Source organism: Corticium candelabrum, chromosome 18, assembly GCF_963422355.1.
Source record: "Corticium candelabrum chromosome 18, ooCorCand1.1, whole genome shotgun sequence".
NCBI lineage: Eukaryota > Metazoa > Porifera > Homoscleromorpha > Homosclerophorida > Plakinidae > Corticium > Corticium candelabrum.
In genome coordinates, this window is record NC_085102.1 from 2,559,803 (window position 1) to 2,576,625 (window position 16,823).

General features: G+C 41.0%; 2 protein-coding genes across 2 annotated transcripts; both read left to right on the top strand.

Moving 5' to 3' along the window:
* The first annotated feature begins 4,896 nt into the window (after positions 1 to 4,896).
* Positions 4,897 to 6,483, top strand: LOC134193882 (uncharacterized). The gene is made up of 4 exons (XM_062662731.1): positions 4,897 to 5,364; positions 5,423 to 5,528; positions 5,591 to 5,683; positions 5,741 to 6,483. Exons 1-4 carry the CDS (start codon positions 5,083 to 5,085, stop codon positions 6,313 to 6,315), a joined length of 1,056 nt encoding a protein of 351 aa, XP_062518715.1. The 5' UTR covers positions 4,897 to 5,082; the 3' UTR covers positions 6,316 to 6,483.
* A 2,186-nt stretch (positions 6,484 to 8,669) lies between these two features.
* Positions 8,670 to 16,308, top strand: LOC134194368 (zinc finger MYM-type protein 1-like). Its single transcript, XM_062663296.1, has 4 exons — positions 8,670 to 8,697; positions 9,931 to 10,043; positions 10,367 to 10,457; positions 13,982 to 16,308. The coding sequence occupies exons 1-4, from the start codon at positions 8,670 to 8,672 to the stop codon at positions 16,306 to 16,308; spliced, it is 2,559 nt and encodes an 852-aa protein (XP_062519280.1).
* Positions 16,309 to 16,823: the final 515 nt, after the last annotated feature.

A 16,823-nucleotide genomic window follows, 5' to 3' on the forward strand; every position in this document is an offset into this window, starting at 1 on the left:
ATCTCACCCCCAGGCACCCCATCTCACCCCCAGGCACCCCATCTCACCCCCAGGCACCCCATCTCACCCCCAGGCACCCCATCTCACCCCAGGCACCCCATCTCACTCCCAGGCACCCCACTCACCCCCAGACACCCCACTCACCCCCAGGCACCCCATCTCACCCCAGGCACCCCATCTCACCCCAGGCACCCCATCTCACCCCCAGGCACCCCATCTCACCCCCAGGCACCCCATCTCACCCCCAGGCACCCCATATCACCCCCAGGCACCCCATATTACCCCCAGGCACCCTAACTCACTCCACCCACCACAAACACCCCCCTCTAGTCCCCATCTCACTCCAACCCCATCTAACCCCGCCCACCCCCACTCACGTCCCAAGAGAATTCTGGAAGATTGCGACACCTTCACTGGCCAGGCACAAACTCTAGTGCTTGATCGTTCTGTCACAACTTGAATCTAGAACAGTTGGTTTGTCATGTGCTTTGACTTTACTTGGTTTTAGCAAAAGTGGTATTCTATACAAATTTGAAATTAGGTTTTTTTGTCTGAACTGCATCAACACCTGACCAAAATAGAGCGTGGAAACAAAACACACGAGAAGGTAAATTAATAGCTAGAATTCGGCTTTTGAATAAGGTCGATGGTTGTGCTGTGTTTCTGGGCGTGCCAACAGTTGTCAATCACACCTTTGCAAGTTAATTAGTTAAGCAGTGTGCATACATATTAATAGCTAATATATTAATTAGTTTGTTATGTTTAAACAAATTATTGCCTTGCACATTTATAATACTATGCCTGTGTGTGTGTGTGTGTGTGTGTGTGTGTGTGTGTGTGTGTGTGTGTGTGTGTGTGTGTGTGTGTGTGTGTGTGTGTGCTTGCGTGTGCGCGCGCGCGTGCACGTGTGCGTTCGTGCGTGCATGTGTGTGCGTGTGTGCGTGTAATATTACCCTCAGCAACGCAATCACTCAATGTGATAAGACGTCACTTCCTGTCACGAGATAAATGACGTCATTGAATATATATGCATACACATCAATGTACGGTGGCCGGTTCGTGCTACCTGCGCTGCAAAATAAAACGTCATTAATTACGTCATCGTGACGTCATTAAACGCCATGAAAACGTCATCAAACGCTGGTCCTTCTGTACGAGGCTAGCGGCGCTGTTTCCGAACGTTGGCTGGTCAATGCACACCTTACAACCGCGATTTTGACATAAACGAAGTACTGTCTCTTTGTGCACCTTTGGAGCAGCAACCTGTACTGATTTATTCAAAGGGGCGCTGGTTTTCGACGTCGTCTGCACAACGTTGTTCTCTAGTCACAATCGACTTCAAATATATTGGATGATAGGTAACGCGATTTATAAATTACTATGCTTTGTGGTTAAACATGAATTTTTAATTTTCTTGAAATTTCTACAACATCTACATTATCATACATTAGATTGCAAGCACTTCATACATCAAACTGTGTACTATATTTTGCAAATTTATTTGCTGTGCACAATTAAATATTATGCAATTAATAATACAATTGCAAAAGTGCAAAGTTCTCGGGTATCTAATTAATTAATTCTATTTTACAACTACTACTAGCTACTACTATGTTAAATTTATTAACAGATAACACTAGACAATTAAAATGACAGCATATGATATGTACGCAATATTCATTAATTAAGCATAATGTAGTTGGTATAAACACATACATGAAATAATCTGTACACATTTTAGTATTCATTACAAATCCTACAGTTTTAAATGCACACAACATAATAATTACTATACTTACTCAAGATGTATACAAGTAGTATTGATGGCATATTTATAACTCTGCTTAGCTATTATTGAGGCAATCCAGATTTAGAGCTACCATTGGTTTAATTTAAATTTAGTTAATTGTGTTAATGGATCTCAGTTGGTGGTATCAGTACTGTGTTGTTGACACGTACAGTACAGGTGTACATCTTATATGCATCTTGATTGATATACACAGTCAATATTGAGCAATATACACAGTTGATATTTATTGATGTATACAGTTGATATTGATTGATATACACAGTCGATATTTATTGATGTATACAGTCGATATTTATTGATGTATACAGTCGATATTGATTGATATACACAGCCAATATTGATTGATTGATATACACAGTCCATATTGATTAATATATGCAGTCAATATTTATTGATGTACATAGTCAATATTGATTGAAGTACACAGTCAGTATTGATTGATATACACAGTCGATATTGATTGATATACACAGTCAATATTGGTTGATGTACACAGTCAATATTGATTGATATACACAGTCAATATTGGTTGATGTACACAGTCAATATTGATTGATGTACACAGTCAATATTGATTGATGTACACAGTCAATATTGATTGATATAATCACAGTCAATATTGATTGATGTACACAGTCAATATTGATTGATATACACAGTCAATATTGATTGATATGCGCAGTCAATATTTATTGATATATGCAGTCAATATTGATTGATATACACAGTCAATATTTATTGATATATGCCGTCAATATTGATTGATATACACAGTCAATATTGATTGATATATGCAGTCAATATTTATTGATATATGCAGTCAATATTGATTGATATACACAGTCAATATTTATTGATGTACACAGTCAATATTGATTGATGTACACAGTCAATATTGATTGATATACACAGTCAATATTGATTGATTTACACAGTCAATATTTATTGATATACACAGTCAATATTGATTGATGTACACAGTCAATATTGATTGAGTTACACAGTCAATATTGATTGATATACGCAGTCAATGTTGAGTGATATACACAGTCAATATTTATTGATATACACAGTCAATATTGATTGATGTACACAGTCGATATTTATTAATATATACAGTATGTATGTATATTATTGTTTGTTACAAGCTGTAGAGAGTCTAGAGGATGGATGAAGCAGGACCTGCAGTGGTTGATTCTCCTGCCTTACATCAAGATCTGTCAGAAGAGGAAACAGTAGCGGCTTAATTTCACCTGGGCTATACTAATGCTCAGATTTGTTCTGTCTTGGAACATTGCCATGGTCTGATCTTGACACTAGATCAAGTAAGTCTCCATTTAATTAACAAATTACTTGAATAGCTGCTTCAACATCTGCAAGAGGGACTTCAGCACCAGGTTGTCGCCTTCGTAGTCCAAGTTTGACTAGACGTTTCTTTTCTTGATCTAGTGTCAAGATCAGACCATGGCAATGTTTCAAGACTGAACAAATCTGAGCATTAGTATAGCCCAGCTGAAAAAAGCCGCTAGTGCTTCCTCTTCTTACAGATCTTGATGTAAGGCAGGAGAATCAACCACTGCAGGTCCTGCTCATCCATCCTCTAGACTCTCTACAGCTTGTAACAAACAAGAATACACACACACACACACACACACACACACACACACACACACACACACACACACACACACACACACACACACACACACACACACACACACACATATCAATATTGACTGTGTATATCAATAAACATTGACTGCATATATCAATAAATATTTGACTGTGTATATCAATAAATATTGACTGTGTATATCAATCAATATTGACTGCATATATCAATAAATATTGACTGTGTATATCAATCAATATGGACTGTATCGATTTATCAATATTGACTGTATCAATCAATTAATATTGACTGTATATGTCAATCACAATATTGACTGCATATTTCAATCAATATTGACTGTATCAATCAAGATGCATATAAGATGTATACCTGTAACGTACGTGTCAACAACACAGTACTGATACCACCAACTGAGAACCGTTAACATAATTAACTTAATTTAAATTAAACCAATGGTAGCTCTAAATCTGGATTGTCTCAATAATAGCTAAGCAGAGTTATGAATACGTCGTCATCATCCATTTAGACTACTTGTATACATCTTGAGTAAGTATAGTAATTATTATGTTGTTTGCATTTAAAACTCTAGGATTTGTAATGAATATTGAAATGTGTAGAGATTATTTCATGTATGTGTTTATACCAACTCAATTATACTTAATTAATGAATATTGCGTACACTTCATATGCTGTCATTTTAATTGTCTAGTGTTATCTGTTACTAAATTTAACATAGTAGTAGCTAGTAGTAGTTGTGAAATAGAATTAATTAATCAAATACCCAAGTACTTTGCACTTTTGCAATTGTATTATTAATTGCATAATATTTAATTGTGCACAGCAAATAAGTTTGCAAAATATAGAACACAATTTAATGTATGCAGTGCATGCAATAGTGTAAATATTGACAGGTAATGTATGTAGATCCATGTACCAAATTTCAAGAAAATTAAAAATTCATGTTTAACCACAAAGCATAGTAATTATAAATCACATTACCTGTCATCCAATATATTTGAAGGCGATTTGTGCCTAGGAAACAACGTTACGCAGACGACGTTGAAAACTGGCGCCCTTCAATAAATCAGTGCATGTTGCTGCTGGAAAGGTGCGCAAAGAGACAGAACTTCGTTTATGTCAAGATAGCGGTTGTAACGTGTGCATTGACCTGTACCAACGATCAGAAACAGCGCCGCTAGCCCCGTGCAGTAGGACCAGCGTTTTACGACGTTTACGTGACGTGTGATGACGTTGAGGCCATCGTATCAATGGAACAGGTTGCAACGGTAACCCCTCGCTCGCTTTCGTCATTGAATCTAAGGTCATATCCTTTGTTTTAACCACAACAACAGAACGACATTGTGGCGGTGGTAAGTGAGGTCATGAGTTACGCGTAGGCGTGTGCGTTGGCCTCGGCGACCGGAACACTAGACAAATCGTCCATTGTTTGCTGGACTCTGTTTAATCACTATGGATGGTCGTTGTCCGTATGTCATCGACCGCAAATGGAACAATGAACCTCATCGTATAAAACCAGCAGATCAACCCGAACGACTCAGTGCGTCTGGCTCTAGCTTCTGTCAACACTCCAGTGACTATCTACACGGTCGAGAGCGAATTTCAGCTGTCGATAGAGTACATGATGGCTCGTCTGACCGTATTCTGCGTGCTACTGTTCTGTGTGTTCGGAACTACAATGGCCATCAAGAATCCGTTTCACTTCATTTGGAAACCCAACCATTGTGTTGAGGTATATCCCGCAAACTGCTTCGACATCTGCGGAAAAGGCCACTGCCTCAATCGATATAAATGTTGCCATAGAATCTTTTCCTTCCTTGATACCTTCTGTGAAGACAAACAGGAATTGCAGCGTCTATGTCTACCGTTTGTCTGCAAAAACAATGGAACACTGCTTCGTACGGTATGTGTATGGAAAGCTCGTTGGCTATGTGACGTTTTCATATGGTGATGTTGTTTAGCAAGATGGTCACGGTTACGGCTACGATCATCGCGCGTTGTCTCGCTGTGATGCGCCCACGCTGAAGTGCGCATGCCCAACAGGTTACTCCGGTACTTGCTGTCAAAGTAAGATTGCGTGTGTGTCTGTGAGAAACTTTGTGCAATGGTTTTTGATTTGACTGCTGCAGGTCGTACCAGTTACAAGAACCCGTGCTCTACGAAGAAGTGCAGTGTCGGCAAATGCGTTGTGATATACGGGCGTGCAGTGTGCAAATCAAAAGGTTTAACTGGTCGCCTACGCAGTTACACGTAATCTTATGGTTGATATAAATTATTAGGTCGACCAAGTATCGACAATACTGAGGCACCTACCGATTTTTCGTTTGAAACGTCAAGGCCGTCGGACTTCTTCCACGAGACTGTCAATCCTGACATTGTGACAAAAGATACTGTGTTTACAACAGGAGATACTTTTTTTACAACAGAAGATACTGTTGTTACCGACAGAACAACAGAAGATACTGCGTTTGCAACCGAAGATACTGTGTTTACAACAGGAGATACTGTGTTTACAACAGAAGATACTGTTGTTACCGACAGAACAACAGAAGATACTGCGTTTGCAACAGAAGATACTGTGTTTACAACAGAAGATACTGTTGTTACCGACAGAACAACAGAAGATACTGCGTTTGCAACAGAAGATACTGTGTTTACAACAGAAGATACTGTTGTTACCGACAGAACAACAGAAGATACTTTGTTTACAACAGAAGATACTGTCTTTACCGACGGTACAAGAGATATCGAATTGGAAGCCACATCTTTTGTAGACGAAACCGGGAATCCTGACATCTCTACCGACAGTGCAACCGAAGAAGCTGTTACTGATGAACCTGCGCCAATATACTAGAACACTAAACACTGGTTGAAGAAGACGATGGTTGCTACAAATGATCTATGGACGTCTCGCAACTGCACGATACTTGATATATAAGTGTAGGTGTTAGTGGTGTTGAGATTCTTCTACGACTAGATATTGTTTGCTGTGATCTGTTTCTAATATAGTATAGCGACTGAATCTGTGTTCGCATCTTCGTTTCCACAACTATGACTCCCTCGAATTAGGAGCCTATAATAGCCTATGATCAGACGAAAATAGCTATAGGCGCTACGTTGCTTCTCAATTAAGTTAAATCAATGAAGAAGCACAATGTGCACAGTGTTCGCGGCATCTAAACATACGGGACTTTAATTTTGGTCACGTTTTACGCGTACAGTACGTCACGTAATCGGCCTGCACTACTTTACCTACTAAGATTTCGATTGGTTTTTGTATTTTTCAACCGACGGTTCAAAAGCAGTAGGAGCTATAGGCAACACACATGCATTCATGTACCAAACTGATTTAGTTAATTAAGACAATTTCGACTTTGTCTCTACGTTTCGGGGTATAACGTGACCGTTAATTATAAGAATTACGTTAAACTATGTCTATATACATATTTCTGTTCTAAATTTTTGTTGTTACTAATCATGTAACAAGTCATTAATATCAACGTTTAATACATGTCTCGCATACTACAAATGTAAACGTCTATCTAATACATGTGATTGTAAACGTGCTGCGCATGCGCAAATTAAATAAACTTGCAGCCGTGCAAGCTTGCTGAATTTGCCTATATACGTATACGTGCTGAAATTGCTCTGTACGATAATATTAGCCGCATCCCCAGACTCTCTTGCTCTAGTCTTGTCCGCTGCCCGTATGACAATTGCAGGCGCAAGAGAGACAGGTATCAACCCGCCTACTTCTTGCCATATCTCACCTCTGTAGCAAAAGCGTGCAGTGACAATGGTAGAGGTTAATCTTGACATAAAACGACGGTCTAGAGAGTCAACTTGAAGCTTCCAAGGCTATTCTTTCGCGAAAAGATGTATTTTTATACTTGAAGCCTTTTCGAAGGGTAGACGGTAGTTTCATGGCAAGATCAAGCCCTTCTCTTGTCATTGCGCGCTTTTGTTACAGAGTCTAGTCTGAGCGCAATCGCTAATGACCACCTAGGAGATGAGCGTGTAAACTACATAAAGGTCCGTACGCCGCCAATTGTAGATCTCAGACTGCAAGCCTACACGACACCCGTCACTAACACTCCATAGACTTACCTTTTCAACATGCTTCAGTTGTCTGCAAGTGCTGGATATGCCACAAACACCAAACAATGGTCGTAACATCCCGTGCTGTACGTTTATTGGATTATTTCTAACGCTAATTTGATTTCGAAGTTACGGGACACATGATGACGTTTGGGGGTGACACTTAGTGGTCCACTTATAGCAGCTAGTAAGGAGATATGACAGGAAGTAGGCGGGATGATACTCTCTCGCGCCTGGAATTGTCATACGGGCATCGGACAAAACTAGCGCGAGAGAGTCCGGGGACTCGGCTACGATAATATCACTTTCGCAGCTGTAAATTGAGAGTTTTGCTTGAAATCATGCATCGACTTTACAAGCTAGGATTGATATTTGAGTGCAAACATGCACCTCTAATGTGCGTGTGTGTGTGTGTGTGTGTGTGTGTGTGTGTGTGTGTGTGTGTGTGTGTGTGTGTGTGTGTGTGTGTGTGTGTCCTCAGAAAATGCAACCCGAGAGAAAACGTTGGTCGGACTCACCTCGGATCCGAGGCGGAAATCTCGAGCATGAACAGGAATTGAGCAGGATTTGAAGTAAATACTCGGATCCCTAGATCTTTCCTGCTTCAACCCGAAACTAACGTAGGAATGTCACTCAGGAATGACGCATCCCGAGTTTGGCCCAACTGTACTCCGAGGTTAAACGCGCTCGATCGATCGACATCGTCGTTTCGATAAAACGTCTTTCGATCTTTGACGTTCAAAAAGAACACGGCGTTTTCACCCGAGTGGCAATTACGTTGGTTTCTGCCGTTGGTCAAATAATAGAAGAGACGATCTCGAGGTGGATGCTCGATCGTCTATTCATGCAGAATTCAGTGATGGATCCACCGAGGCGTTATACGTATACCGCGTGCGCTCGATCGGTTTTTGGATCGATTTGTTTTCTTCGTTTTCAGGTGAGTCTGGAGGTGTTTCAGGCATCATGAGGTCATCTAGAGATTCAGTTGTTTTTAGCGCGTGTAGTAGCATCTGTAGCTGCATCGATCGTAATTTTCAAATCCGTGAGTTTTCATACGTGGATTTTGTTTGGAACGCAACAATTTTTATTCATTGAATTGAACGACCTGGAATGTATCTTCGCTTAGGGAGCACTCAAGGTATGTTAATTGTTCTGCATAGTGTGTGGTGATGGTATGTATACTACATTAATTAGCCCATATGGATCTTAATTCTGTCTGTCAATTTGTCTGTTAAACAATAACGTATTTGGAACATTAAAGTCTACTTTAATTAACCATCGTCTAGCTCCTAACTAAGACGTCCAAGCTATAGGTGACTAAAATCAGTAAAACACAATGATTATCAATCAAACGTTAATTAATTAAGGATCCTAAAACTTTAAAGAAATCAGTTAGAGATGCTTCAATTGCAGGTGTATTCGGTGAGGAGAGATGACGATGACTTCACAAGGGTCACTCTGTCTCTCTGTTTGTCTGTCTGTCTGTCTGATTTTATTGAAACACATAATCTACTCACATCTCTAGCACGTAAATTCAACAAATTTCTTGTATAAAACTTAACACCATTTTGAATATTTCATGAAATTGCAAGATCTTACATGTTCTTGTCCAAGAACTTCGACCTGAGAAAGTTTGTCTGTCTGTCTGTCTGTCAAATCTTTATATTTCATACATATGAACTATTACAAGCTATAGATACGAAAGTCCGCTATATATCAATTAGACCCACACAGGTCTCAAAAATTATCAACTTAGGTTGCATGCAACTGGACACTACATATGTCACTAATGTCATTTTCTTTGCTTCGTGAGCGGTTCATCTTCTGGATAAGGAACTTTGCGTTGCACCTTGGGAGAGCTACAGTGTCTGTCTGTCTGTCTGTCTGTCTGTCTGTCTGTCTGTCTGTCTGTCTGTCTGTCTGTCTGTCTGTCTGTCTGTCTGTCAAATAACCAAGGACTGATGTGTGCTTAAAAATCCTAGCATATCTACAAGTAGAATCTGTATGAGAATAAATTATCTGTCTGTCTGTCTTTCTGTCAAATAACACTTGTTTCAACATTTAAAAACCAACAAACACATCACACTTAAAAGAGAACAATGCAGACTACCCGGAGCTTAATGGCTGAAAAAACTGGGTAGAGCAATCTATGGTACAATCACTGTCATATTTGAGAGCTGTCTGTCTGTCTGTTTGTCTGTCTGTTTTTGGTCATCTGTCTGTATATACATATATGTATGCCTCTCTGCTGTTGTCTCTCTAATTGCCTGTATAGTTTCCTATAAGAGAAGAAGTATATTCAACAGTTGTTCAAGTCTGGCAGTCATATCTCGTGTATACTTTTATAGCCTTTAAACGTTTTGGTTTTTAGATTCTATGGCCAATGAGTTTTCGGATAGTTTATCTAAGAAATCAAAGGAACTCAATCAGAAGACCAGTGAAGCTGATTTTCGTGATCGCTCTAGGAAGCAACTGTCTGTGCCAGTCAGGTGTGCAATGTTTAGTTATCTTCAAGAAACTACCTAAAGAAATGTCTACATGTAATTTTAACGACTACATGCATGGGTAGCCAGCTCCCTCTAATTGTATATTATCTGTTACTGGTAGAGATTCAAACTTGCGGGGAAGAAAATTGAAGGAAATTATCCAAATGGCTTCACTGCTAAATTAAATATTATGGTTTTGAACAGTTTGGGGACTTTGTGCTTGTACTACGTTACCAGTGCATCTTTAAATTAATTGTTTGGTTATATTACTAATTATTACTATTACTCTCTACTATTACTAATTATTTTTATATACTATAGTTGACAATAATGCTATACACAGACTGGAGTTGGGGTATGTTGGAAGGAGATGAGCTGAGAAGAGATATTTCAACTCAATATGGTTACACATGTAATTCCAGGCACATACACGTAGTAGCTGCATGTTAATGTATCAAACCACTATTGTCATAGCTTCTAACTATAAGTAGTATTGTACTTACCATCTATGCATCTACAGCAGCGTGCACGTGCACGCAGCTTAGCCTCGTTCCCAGACTCTCTCGCGCTAGTCTTGTCCGGTGCCCGTATGACAATTCCAGGCGCGAGAGAGTCTGGGATCATCCCGCCTACTTCCTGCCATATCTCCTTACTAAATGCTCACTAAGTGTCACCCCCAACGTCATCAACTGTCACCCCGAACGTCATCAAGTTTCCCGTAACTTCAAAATCAAATTAGCGTTAGTCTAATCCAATAAACGTATCACAGTGGATGCTATGACCATTGTTTGGTGTTAGTGGCATATCCAACAGTTGCAGACAACTGAAGCATGTTGAAAAGGTAAGACTATGGAGTGTTGGTTACGAGTTTCGTGTAGGCTTGTAGTTTGAGATCTGCAATTGGCGGAGTGATGACCTACGTAGTTCACACGCGGCCACTAGCGTTTGCGCGCAGACTAGAGTCTGTAGCAAAAAGCGCGCTATGGCAAGGGAAGGGGTTGATCTTGACATGAAACTACGGTCTGGAGGGTCAACTTGAAGCTTCCAGGGCTATTCTTTCGCGAAAAGATGTATTTGTTTTCATACTTGAAGACTTCTCGAAGGGTAGACGGTAGTTTCATGTCAAGATCAACCCCTTCCCTTGCCATTGCGCGCTTTTTGCTACAGACTCTAGTCTGCGCGCAAACGCTAGTGGCCGCGTGTGAACTACGTAGGTCATCACTCCGCCAATTGCAGATCTCAGACTACAAGCCTACACGAAACGCTTAACCAACTCTCCATAGTCTTACCTTTTCAACATGCTTCAGTTGTCTGCAACTGTTGGATATGCCACTAACACCAAACAATGGTCATAGCATCCACTGTGATACGTTTATTGGATTAGACTAACGCTAATTTGATTTTGAAGTTATGGGACACTTGATGACGTTCGGGGTGACAGTTGATGACGTTGGGGGTGACACTTAGTGAGCATTTAGTAAGGAGATATGGCAGGAAGTAGGCGGGATGATCCCAGACTCTCTCGCGCCTGGAATTGTCATACGGGCACCGGACAAGACTAGCGCGAGAGAGTCTGGGAACGAGGCTACACGCAGCTAGTCATGTTCAATAGAGTTAGGCGCCTGTGAAATATACGAGATGTCTGAACCTACCACTTCTATAAAAACGACTGTTTCTTCTATGTCATTGACTGAAGCAATGACTTGCTGATGTCTTTCTCTGACTGGGAAAAAATGTTCTCCAACTAGCTCGTCCAGATTAAAAGGGCAGAAGTCAACTGTGGTGAGTGGCCATTGGAGCATCTAAAAGGTGTCAATAATGGCGAACAGCACCCCTTGGCATTCAACAAACTCAAGAACTGTTCCATATCTATGATGGTTGGACAACTTGACTGTGTATGAGTTACTTTTACTCCGTCCATAACTCTTGGAATAGAAAATCCTATTACCCCTGGCCACACGCGGATAGTGAGCCCAGATTGGTGCCACTTGAGTGTCTTGCAGTGTTTCCATTTGGTAAATTAGGTGATTGGTTACCTTCTTGTGTAAACCTTGTCCCATTGGTATTGTATCGTCCAGATGTACCCTTGCTGTTCTATAATTATTAAGTCATGAGTTAATTGCAGTAAATCATGACATGCTCTTGTGAAACGCAAATTAAACTGCACATAATCACTGGTTTGAGCAAGCCAGAATTGTTTGCAAGCGATAAGGCTGCTGGTGGAAAGACATTGTCCCAGTCTTTAAGCATTAGCTGAGCAACAGACTTCAAAAGTGTCACAAAATTGGTGATCTAATTACATAATCCCTGTATTAGGCAACAAATGTGATGGTAGAATTAATACATGTACCTGACTATACACGTGTCTGGTACCATGAATAAAATTTTTATCATGCCAATAAGATTTTCAAACCAAAACAGTGAGTAGCCCCAGATAAATCCCCAGTTGTATACACAGAAAGGAAAGTGCCTAAGTAGATAAATATTCATTGTCGATGACAATCTTCCTGTACCAAAACAATAGTAAAAGTTCATCAACAGACCAAAAAACACAAGGAAAGGAAACAGACAGGTGTGACAAAGCAATTAAAACAACAGAGGGCATGGAAGGAGAGAAGTAACTTAGATTGACATATGAATGAGATATATGCAGGTTACAATGGCAATTAAAGTATTGTAGGAAGGCAAACTGACAGACATGGAGAAAGATATAATATGGGAGATGTCAAACAGCAAACGGTAAAGAGATGGAAACTGATGTACTAGCAGCCAGGTGCAGATCATGAACAGAACCATATGCATGCAGGTATGCATGATAGAGGCTCGAGAGGCATAATATCAACCACCATGATAATAATTATGTGTGTCGTGCTCAACCAGATCAGTCCGGTTTATAAAGTCTATTACAAGTACCGGAAGCAAACCCTGCTTCAAAAGTACTTAGACCATCACGGCTGTCTAGAAAGAAGACATGACTTTACGAAGGATCCCAGTAGATCCCAGAAGCACTGTTTTTTGGAAGTGCTGCAGGTTGTGATGACCTGGAATAATGTCCAACCACCGTGCAATACCTGCGTCCACTGTGCCCAAAGCTCTCAAGACCACCGGAACCAACAGTGTTCGACGATGCCACATGCGGCTTATCTCCACTCGCAATTCGCTGTACTTCGCCAACTTCTCAGCATGTTTTTTGCCAATGTTGCCATCAGCAGGACAACTGATATCAATAAGAAGACAAGTGTTTGTCTTCTTATTTCTGAGACAGATGTCTGGACGATTGGCTTTGATCTTCCTGCAGAGGCGTAACTAGGCATGAGGCAACCGAGGCAGTTGCCTCGGTAAAAAAAAGGGTGTGGCGTTGCAAAAATTTTGCTGCATGTAGGTTAGGAGCAGAAGATATGACATTCTGCACTAACAAAATCTGCTATCGTGTTCTTTTCAAATTTGAAACCGCGTGCGTAAACTCTCTGATACTCAACTTTAGCGCACGTTCTTGGCACGTGAAGCACTTGCAAGACACGTGGCTCGAGAAACCTACAGCTGACTGCCAAGTAAGATGGAGCCACCATCTAAGAGAAAGAAAAAGAAGCAACTATCTCTTTTGCAATGTCTTGGGTAAGAAAGTTGCTCTGCAGAAGTATGGGGTCCCCTTTGGGGTACGTGACTTGTTCTTCTCATCAGGACATCTTCCGGTGATTTAAGCGATCTGCCTGAAACTGTACATTCTGCGTCCCCGTTTGAGACTGTAGTGAATTCTGCAGAAGATATAGTACCAATGCTAAATGTGATCCTAGTAGACGCGAATTACTGAGCGATATCGAACAATGTGTTATCGTCATAGATGCTAAGAATATGTAATAAGGTTCATATAATATTATACATATTCTACTGAAACAGGTGGTAATACCGTAGCGCTTGTAAACACTTTCTTTGTAGATACTGCTCATGACAAAGAAGTGTCAGTGAATGATCCGATCTACTACGTAGGCAGAGTCGTTTCCGACGTTGACAAGATATGCCTGCTGCAAAATAAATGGTGTCCACCCACCGGTTGTAAATTTCAGAGCACGGGCGGCCGTCGTTACAATCCAGAGTGGGAGAGTCAATACAGATGGCTGAGATATTCTCCTAGTACTGACGCCTGCTTTTGTTGCTACTGTGTGCTGTTTGGTGATGAGTCACTGTCTGCTACTGCTTTCAAGACAACTGGCTTTTGTGACTGGAAGAACGCAGTTGGAGTAAAGCGTGGTGTACTGCTTTGTCATGAGAAAAGTGAAATTCACAAGAATGCTTGCATAAAAACATTATCTTTCAAGAATGTGGTCGAAGGAAAGAAAAATGATATTTGTACCAGCAGATCTAAAGAATATGAAGAGAGAGTCAAACGTAATCGGGCAATTATTCTAGCTGTAATAGATGTCGTTATTGCTCTCGGTCAGCGAAATGTTCCCTTTCGGGGTCACAGTTGGGACAAAGTTCTGAGAAAAGAATCCAGTAACTTTGAATACTTCCTCCATTGGCAGTCTCAGTTCAATCCTACTCTGAAAAGTCATCTAGAGCACGGAAAGAAGAACGCCTGTTACAAGAGCCCGAAAATACAAAATGAGCTGATAGAGTTAGCCGGTGTTGAGGTGAGAGACAAAATACTGGAAGATGCTCATGCCGCTAAATGGTTTTCGTTGATGGCGGATGAGTGCACAGATACAGCTAACGTAGAGCAGATGTCAGTCTGTATCAGGTTTGTTGACGACTCTGTACCCGGTCAGGTTCAAGTGAGAGAAGAGTTCTTAGGATTCGTCAAATTGGATTGTGCAGATGCTCTGTCTATTTTCAATGCTATTGTCAATTTTATGAAAGAGTGCAATTTGGATATTCGTTATCTTCGTGGCCAGGGCTACAACGGTGCTGCAGTTATGTCAGGAAAAGTTTCCGGTGTCTCTGCTCGAATTCTTCAGTTACAACCAAAGGCTATATACCAGCATTGTCGGTCACATAGACTGAATTTGGTTATTGCATCTTCTTGTAGGCAAGTCCCTTTAATTCAGGACTTGTTTAACTCGTTAGGAACACTGACGTGGTTTCTAGGAGGCAGTCCAAAAAGAAAAGTTATCCTTTGTAGGCATTTGATAGCAGGAGACATAGCTGAATTGATTACAGCAGAAGACAAGGAAGAAGAAGAACCAGAAGAAGAACTAGAAGAAAACTTAGAACAGGAGGAAACTTCGAAACTAAGTGATATGCTTATTCGTAAATCGTCATCAAGGCAAGTCCCAGTACTGTGTGAGACAAGGTGGTCGGCTCGATTGGCAACACTGTCCAGTGTCTCGGCCAAATACAAAGCCATATACCTTGCACTGCAAGATATTGTTGCAGAGAGCTCTGGCACTGATTCGAGGGCGAAAGCTTCATCTTACCTCAGACTTTTACAGTCCTCTAGTTTTATTGTTTGCTTGGTCGTTAGTCAGTACATTCTGAGCTTTTGTGATCCTCTGACGAAGCAATCTCCAAACTGTGACGTTCTGAAGGCTTATCAAACAGCCAAGCTGCTTCGCACAACGATTTCTGCGCAACGACGTGAAGACAAGTTTAAAGAATTATGGGAAAGAGTTCAAACAGTTGCAGGCGAGGTGGATGCCCAAATTGATAAACCTAGAACCGCAATAAGAAGCACCTACAGAAGCAATGCTGGCATGCAGACTGCGGAACAGGACAGCGCTGTGGCATACTTCAGAAGAAACGTGTACTACCCTTTCATTGATCACGCTGTGACAGAGCTCAACAATCGCTTCCCTGATACATCTGAATCAATGCTCATTGGGTATAGACTTCTTCCTAGCAGTGTTAGCAGTATAACAAGATCTGAGGTGAATTCAATTAAGCTCTTCTATGGTCCAGACTTACCAAATGGAGCTACATTCGAGCCTGAAGTAGAAGTTTGGAAAACCAAATGTTTTCAACTTCCTGAGAAAGACAGGAGAGTAACATTAACGGATGCCGCAAAGATGGCAGACAGTCAATATTTCCCCAATATTCATGAGATTTTCAAACTTATTCTAACATCTCCTGTTGGTTCCGTGCCGTGCGAAAGATCGTTTTCGGCTCTCCGGAGATTGAAGGAGTGGTCGAGATCAACAATGACGCAAGAAAGACTGTGTGGCTTAGCTCTTTTATATATTCATAGAGACGTGGCTGTAAGCAGAGAGAATGTCTTACAAAGATTTGATTGTACAAGACACCGCCGATTGGGGCAATTGTCGTTATAGAGGCTCCATGTTCACTTTGATTAATTAATTAAAGTATATATGTAGTAGACTACTAGTAGTTTGAGGCAAAATATATTGCCTTATTGATATAAAACTTGCCTCGGTAAAATTTTAATGCTAGTTACGCCCCTGTCTTCCTGTCAGTGGGGATGGTGGTATCCTACATCATAGTAATGTCATCCGTCTCCACAAGCCTATCAGGATGATGCTGGTACCATCTGCTCTCCACTGGAACCCCAAAATGGCGACAAACATCGCAGTGAATGATGGAGGCGACCTGATTGTATCGATCAGTGTAGTCCGTCGCTGCCAAAGCACCACAGCCTGCCACAATGTGGTCGACTGTTTCCAGGACTACACTGCACATGCGGCAAGTAGGACTGACATCACGATGTAGAATCTTGCGCCCATAGTACCGAGTCCGAAGAGCTTGGTCTTGAGCAGCAACAACCAGTCCCTCGGTTGCAGCAGGAAGATTCGCTGCCTTTAGCCATCCGTAGGTTTTTTTCATGTCC

Excerpts from the sequence above, each read along its gene's own strand:
- LOC134193882 (XM_062662731.1), top strand. The coding sequence starts at position 5,083 with ATGATGGCTCGTCTGACCGTATTCTGCGTGCTACTGTTCTGTGTGTTC. Across the intron at positions 5,365-5,422 it reads ATGGAACACTGCTTCGTACG|CAAGATGGTCACGGTTACGG; the intron begins GTATGTGTATGG and ends GATGTTGTTTAG. Across the intron at positions 5,529-5,590 it reads CTCCGGTACTTGCTGTCAAA|GTCGTACCAGTTACAAGAAC; the intron begins GTAAGATTGCGT and ends TGACTGCTGCAG.
- LOC134194368 (XM_062663296.1), top strand. The coding sequence starts at position 8,670 with ATGTATCTTCGCTTAGGGAGCACTCAAG. Across the intron at positions 10,044-10,366 it reads GGAAGCAACTGTCTGTGCCA|TTGACAATAATGCTATACAC; the intron begins GTCAGGTGTGCA and ends TATATACTATAG. Across the intron at positions 10,458-13,981 it reads AACTCAATATGGTTACACAT|ATACTGCTCATGACAAAGAA; the intron begins GTAATTCCAGGC and ends CTTTCTTTGTAG.